The sequence below is a fragment of the Alligator sinensis genome, unplaced genomic scaffold (genome assembly GCF_000455745.1).
Source record: "Alligator sinensis unplaced genomic scaffold, ASM45574v1 scaffold337_1, whole genome shotgun sequence".
NCBI lineage: Eukaryota > Metazoa > Chordata > Crocodylia > Alligatoridae > Alligator > Alligator sinensis.
The window spans coordinates 1,990,728-1,998,399 of NW_005841927.1; the positions used below are offsets into that span (position 1 = coordinate 1,990,728).

General features: G+C 39.1%; 1 protein-coding gene across 1 annotated transcript in view; it reads right to left on the reverse strand.

Moving 5' to 3' along the window:
* Window positions 1-7,666, reverse strand: part of RCAN3 (RCAN family member 3) — a 13,810-nt gene extending 6,144 nt beyond the window's left edge. Inside the window, exon 1 of the mRNA XM_006019276.3 lies at window positions 7,446-7,666. Within this exon, the coding sequence (XP_006019338.1) occupies window positions 7,446-7,640 (195 nt within the window). The 5' untranslated portion in view covers window positions 7,641-7,666. The remainder of the gene's footprint in view (window positions 1-7,445) is intronic.
* Window positions 7,667-7,672: the final 6 nt, after the last annotated feature.

Below are 7,672 nucleotides of genomic sequence, written 5' to 3' on the forward strand. Positions count from 1 at the left end.
GTGTATGGTGACAAATCACACAGACGTGCGTGAAATAAGTCAGAAAGTCCCTATCTCACACACTTTTTAGCATTATTCTTAATTGGTCTTTTACTACATTATGAAAAGGTAAAAAGAAGTACTGAAACTACTGGTGTATCTACAGTCGTGTGTGAACATGCATGCACGAGTTAGAAATAGAGAAGGAAGGTAATATTTTAAAAGGTACTCCCTGTAGAAACAGAAATATTTTAATATTGGTCCAATTCAAAAGATACAAATGACAATCTCTCTCTAAATCAGCTTGCAAACTGCTAATACACTAATAACAATGTATTTCTGTCCACTGATGACTTGTATATAATTATATTTGTGAATCACTGAATTCATTGTTAGCAGAAATTAGTGCCAACAGAAAGCTAGAAATTAGCTTTTCCAGGGACCTACACAGTCTGATCTAGGATTCTGAAAAGGGGGGTGCAAATGGTATACCACATTGTCATATATGAACAACACATTTTTCTCCAATTAAACAGAAACTAGGAGTTTTATTAGTATGCTAGGGGTCTAATATTACATTATTCAGTTTAAGATCAAAGCAAAAACAAATATAAATGTATTGAAATGTGCACTAACTAGCTAGATTATGTATAAAATTTACACACAACAAATTAGGCAAAAATAGTCAGAAGATATTGTTTCATTAGTCCTGTAGTCTTTATAGTTAAACATACATTTCTTATTCAAATATGTAAAACAAAATCTGGTCTTCTTGAGCGTCTTGACAGTGCCTCCAACACTTCACTGTCAGCCATTTCTACATCTGGGGTTAATATTATCCCACCCAAGTTAAGGATTTTAGCTAGAGCTAAAAACAATCTGCAGGGCTGGGAAATAGAACAGAGACATCACCAGGAATGGGTAACAAATAGCAAAATTGCAGAAGAAAAGATGGTTTGAATAGCAGAACTTCAAGACCATTAAAAAGGAGAGAGGCTCATGGAGTGAAGAGAGATTAGCAGTTATAGGGTAGATTATAATGAGCCATGAAATCAGCTGACTCTCTCAGCACTGCCCGAATAGAAATGCCGTTGCCACTGCCAGTCAGTAGGCAGTATGGGTAAAGCAAGAATCAAAAGGGGTATGCAAGTGTATACTACACCCCACTTCCTCCTGATCTGCCCCTGGACCTTGCAAAAATCCATGCTCCTACTCAATTGAGCAACTGTATGCAACAATATGAAGGCAGTGACACCTAATGAACTGGGTGGTGGTCGCTCCAAGAGAAGGGAAAAGAAAAACGTAAGCACTGCCTCTGAAAGACTCAGGCTTGTTTTGGCACCTTTTCTCTTACAGCCACAGGCATGTGATTACAGCAGGCTGCTAGAGGAATAGCTCTTGTTATATAACATCCCCTCCCTTATCCAGTACAGATCCATAAGCTGCTTTAAAAATTATGTATACACATCTGATTTATGATTCATTGGCAGTCTACCTGTTTCTGGTTCTTGGCTTCTGGTTGCTTCAATAGTACAAATTTTTATAAATGTTTATAGTTCGTGTTGTAAGGTTGATTTTAAATGCATTAAGCAGTGACAAAGTAGATGCAAACAACAGAAAAGAATAAAAGTAGCTGTGACTTCCTCTTTCAGAGGGGCTGCATCTTCCCTTCGCTTACTCTCTGCAGTAGGGTCTTAAGAACTCTCCCCACTATATTTGCCCTTGTTAGGGTCAATGAGGCAAGGAAATACTATTGTGTGGATGCCTGAGGCTACCCAATGCCAAAAATAGAAACATTTGTAATGTCATTAACCCCCTACAAGCTTTCAGCTCCAGAGCTCCTGGCATTAGCACCAAGGATCTCCAAGGTCGGTAGCTGTAATATATTGTAATTGAGAAAGGGCAATTAAAATTGGATTGCAAAGGGGCTTAGAGATAAGAAACAGCAGCTAGTGATAAAAGAAAAATGTAAAGCATGCAGAGAGGCAAAAAAACTAATTCAATATCGAGCTCACTCGGGCTGACCTCGTATGTAAATGATTTTTGAAATGCCAGTTTCATAAGTTACAACATTTTCACAGGGTGTAAAATGAAACACGCAGAGGCAGCAAATGCTGTAAAAATAAAGTAAACAAATCTGGAATAATATGAGTTGATAAGGCTTATAGGATAAAGGCTCAGGCAGCTACTGGAGATATGATAATGAGGATTAAAGGGAACAAAACAAATCATCATATTGTAGATATCCTACAGTGACGGCCACTGGGTAGGTCCTTGTAGCTACTGCAGTATCCGCAGGGAACACAGTACACTGCACCAGGAGGAATAATTGTAAGATGCTTCACTAGAATGCAAAATGACTTCCATGCAACGCATGTGCCAGCCTATAGCATTTAATGGCATCGGCACAAGCAGCAGCTAAGAACAAATATCTTCCATTAGCAAGGAGTAAAAAACAACTCTTCTATGCCTTCTAACAACTCCTACCCCGGACCACCACTGTGTCCAAAGAATGATTCACAGAAAAACAGGCAGCAGGGAGCAGCCACTGTCCAGATTTTCTAGAAACCTAGGGTGTCAGCCATTACAGAGCAGGCACAACGTAGCTCAACTTTTCCTATAGGTTGGCAGAACGATGAGCTTTGTTTGCCACTACAACTAATATTGGTGAGGCCAAGGAGCAAAGGACTTTTGGGGTGTACAGATTGAAATTCCCACCCCCTGAAGTTGCTTTTGTAGGCTGTTTAATGAGCAGAGAGGGGACAAGCAGTGCAGGGATAGTCCCTCCGTTCAAGGAACTTTTTAATGGCTTCACATTTTGCCAGTGTATTATGAGCTCCGCTGAGTACAGAAAAAAGGGGCTAGCGTCCTTTTTTTCCTATCTGAATTTGCTCTTCTTGGTTTAAGGACACACTAAATCCATTTCCAAAAAAGGAAATTTAAGTTATCCTCCCGTCTTTTGGCACAATCGCATTCCCAGAAAGAGTTTTAAAAATGCTTTTACAAACTATTTCCCTTAACACAGGGGGAAATACAGAGCGAGAAAACCCAAGATGTATTCCTTTAGAAGTAATGGTCTTGAGGGAAAAAAAATACTTGGAAGGAACTGGGATCAAAAGCAAGCAGACACTTGCCGCTGAAAGGGTTCTATGGTTTTCTTGGTCATTACAGACAGATAAGATTGCGCCTAACGTGCACAGAGAGCCAATATGAAGAATGACTTGGTGTCCGTCCATCTGTCTGTTCTATTCCGGTTAAGGAAGTCATTCCAGAAAGCTGTTAGCAAGAGCCACGTGCACACAATCGTCTCACCTCAGCATGGATGAGCCCTTCCTCTTAACAATTAAAGTGCTAATGGACAGAAAATAATAATGTGGTTTAGTACTTACAAAAATATATGAAGGGAACTAACTTAATTATTGTTTTTATTCAGGACACAGCTTTGAAGACTGGCTCCTCTGAAAAGTTACTTTAAACATAGACCTTGTGTAGCTTATCTGAAGTGCAAAAGAAGACACATTACTTTAGAAATTGATAGTGAACACTAACTAACAGAACTTCTACCCATGGGCCCATAGTCTTTTAGGATTTTTCTTCTTTTTCAGTGTCCTTTAGAGAATAAAAGAATAAGGAATAAAATCATCCTCACCTCACGGGCTAAATATAGTTTACTATGAGTTATAAAAAAGATGCCAAAAACGCCAGTGTAATATTTTAATAGACAACAATACTGTTGCTAAAAGTGATCCCTCTAAGCAACTCAGCCTAAAATTAGAGCTAGAATACTTGCTGTGTTTCTATTTGGGGACAGAAGTCCATGCTGAGTACACATACCTACACCGCACTGTCCTTCTCCTTTCTTAGGAACAGGAGACTTAACCCCGACTCTAGTCTAATGGGCAGTGAAAGTTTGTTATTTAAGCCATGCTGTAAAAAAAATTGATGATCTGCCAAGGCTCCCTGGAATGAGATGTTCACACCTGGGAGAGGATGGCTCAGCCCTTCATTTTATCAGGGCAGATAAATTGAATTCCATGCTGTTTACTGCCTATAGATCTTTTGACCTGAGGGTTTGTCTGCTGTACATAGACATCAGAGTTCCCAGAAGTCTTAACAGTACTCTGGCATCCCTGCAGCCATCTACTTTTCGGGTCATAGCTCAGTTAATTACACATATGCCATGTGACTGCTGCCCACCGTCCAAAGATGGGAGCATTACGGTGGTGGCACATGCATCTTTGTTGAGTGCTTCAGAATGAACAGCAAACATTTCATACAAAAAGCCTGGACTTGCAGAAAAACCTTTCCAGCAAACTGTTTTGATGGTAAAAAGATGATATGCAAGAAAATCATTCAGAAGTACTGTAAGACCTTCCTATTGGGGCAGGCATTTAACAAAGAAAGCTAGGCTGGGATATTGTTTGCGGGGTGAGGATTCTGTTTTATGTTGATACTCTAGTTGCCTTAAGTTTTTTATTGTTTTTGTTTGTCCTATTTGTTCTCCTGTTTTATAAATGGCTCTGTTCTCTTAGTGTAAGCTGCTCTAAGCCTTCATTGGGAAGAGTGCCATATAAATCAAATAAATAAAACTGCTCTAAAACCTGTTTTCTTTCTGTAGAATTTTTCTTCACTTTTTATGAAAAACAAACGTGTGAAGACTGAAGCTGAGTTTTAGCCTCAGAACAAATATTTCAATCACATATCAAAAAAATTTTGATCCAGAGATGACAGGCTACTGGGAGTTGTGGTTCGACTGCATCAAACCCATTCCTGTCTCTGGCCCAGCAAGCGCCCCTGCCGCACTGCATCTTCTGTGATGTACTGCCTCTCTCCAGGGGTAGAGACCTGGGCGCATCAAGGTAGATGTACACCAACAAGAGAGCACAGCCTATGGAGGAAAAGGGGAACATGGAAAAGGGGAAGAGCATTTCCAAAGCAAATTATTTTGGTTTTGATTTTCCGGCAAAAAGTCAAAATTTTCTGCGGGGAAAAAAAGCCATCTTCCAACTACCTCTAAATAGACATTTATCATTACCGTGACAAGGGAGCACAGCCTATGGAGGAAAAGGGGAACAGCATTTCCAAAGCAAATTATTTTGGTTTTGATTTTCCAGCAAAAAGTCAAAATTTTCTGCGGGGGAAAAAAAGCTATCTTTTTTTTTTAGAGCCAACTATCTCTAAATAGACATTTATCATTACCGAGACGGTTAGAATCCTTCACTGTGGCTCCAACGCTGATCAGCCACAGAAATAAACAGATACAGGGACAGAAGTAGCAGTCTCACTACAGGGACCTTTAAAAACTTATCCCTATTCCAAACATGGCTTGTTGTATGGTTTTGATCAACTTTCCACATCAATATCTATGCCTTAGTTTTCCTAACTAAGAAATGGGGATAATGCTGACTACCTACCTTGGGGGTGTTGTATTTCCAACACTATATGTGACATCCTGCCACACTTTTAGCTTCTCGCATTCCTTGGAGTCTCAGAACAGCAGACTCCCAATGCCCGAAGAAGGGTGATTGCGCCCAAAAGCTTGCGAAGAATGTTTTTCCCCCAACTACTCAGTGGGTCTAATAAAAGATATCACATCTACTCAAAGAACCTTCCCTGCATATATATTCAGGTAATTAAGTTTTACCTGTAATATCTTATGGACAGACATTTTTGAAGAATGAACCTCTGGATGTGTACCTTTTTTTATCTGAATTTTAGATTTGTGGACAGACCTGGCATCACCTACCTCATAACATGGACATACTATGTAGTTTCCAGTGACCCAACATGGCCAAGAACCAAGAAAAGAAAGGACATGTACTTGAGCCATTATATTACTTTACTTTTAATAAATAAAAATACTTTATCTACAGAAGAAGCTATTAAAAATTCTTCTTTGTTTTTTTTCAAGTAAGTGCAGATATAATTGATTTCCCACTCTCAGAGCTTATGAAATTTGCTAGTACCTCCGTGTTTGATATAAATAAATAGGATGTTTTGGCAGAAGTGTAACAGGTTAAAATCAGAATTTTAATTCTTTTAGAAATATATCTAAGCTGCCCTTGCACAAAACTATCATTAAAGTACATCCATCCATACGCAAAACCTATTTGTCTGTTGTTTGCCACAATGAAAAAGCTACTAATGGATTTTTATTTATGTATTTATTTATTGATTTATTAAAGAAAACCCCTATTTATTATGGGAAAGTAAACAACCAAGCAGATTTTTCCAAGACATCCCTAATCACCTTGATACTTTATTGGCACTATTAATTATGAGCCAGATACAACAGCCCTTAACTCTGGAAAGGAAAGTAATACTGTTATATGCTGCATTCAGATCATATACTGTTAAGCTGTTGCTCCACAGATCCTCACCTCAGGAATTGGAAATTGTAGGTGTCTAAGGAGAGCTACTGGCAGAGCACTCTCAATGCTGATGTCCTACACTGAGAAACACTCTCTGTATGAGATCTGCCCAGCTTCAGACCCCACTGCAACAAGTGCATTTTGGCAGAAGTTTCCTTATAACGACAGAGAGAAGAGAAGACAAAAGGTATGAGAAAGAAGAAGAAGGGAAAGAAGGAAGAGTGAGTTTAAACAGCCAAAACCTAGGGTGACAAGAGTAATACCTTATTTGATGACTTTGATAGTTATCTGTTGTACCTAGTAGCTATGGCAGGGGGACTCCTGTAAGTATCTTCACCAGACTTTCATTGGCTTTCTTTGCTATGAAAGCTACTTTAGGAATGCAGTTTGCTGTCCCTCAGCTTAATTTTGAGGGGCACCACTTAGCACCCCTGCTTTCCAGAACAATGTTTCCCAAGTGATACCATCACCTTCCCTCAGGCAACATACAGAATTTAGGAGAGAATTAGAGGCTTTGCAAATGTTGTTGTAAATCAAAATTGGAAGGAAGTTATAAGATCAAACTCTCCTCCCTTATATGAATCACCCACAAATAATCCATAATTTTTGGGGGTGGGTTTTTTTTGTTTTTGGTTTTTTAACTCATACTTCCTGACAGCCAATGGAAACAAAAAAGAACTACAAATCTGACTAAATAAAAATGTTAGTGGTTCAGAAAAAGACGCTCTGCAGAAGAAATTGCAAACCACTTCCAAAAATACCATTAATTATTGAGATCAGCCAATGACTATTGAGAACAAATACCACAGTATTTAACAATGGTTTTCATCCCAGATTTAAATTTTAAATCCTGCTCAGAAGAGTAGCACACAGACATACCGTGAAAAGTGTCACAGCCATACTACCACTCTGCATGCCAGAGATTTACTCTTACCTGCTGCCTGGTAGCAGCACCAATTCCAATTTGGTTGTACTGGCAAATGTTTTCATTTTTTCCCATTAAATCAAGTATTATCACTTGGCAAATCTAAACAAGGCGCACACCTACCTAGAACAACATTTATATAACTCATTATACTTCATAAGTACCCTTACCTTCTCCCCTTGTGCCTCAAACACAGCTTCATGCACGCTGCAGGCAAACAATGAGGTAGGCAAGTCACTTAAATCCATCATCTCTTCCAAATCATCTTCATTTTCACCAAAGATCATCTCTTCTTCCTCTTCCTGATCACTGCTGTAAAGGTCTGACTGGCCGTCGCTCCAGGACTTCATAGTGTCTCTTAGCATTGTCTGCCAAAAGCAACTCTTTATGTTCCAGG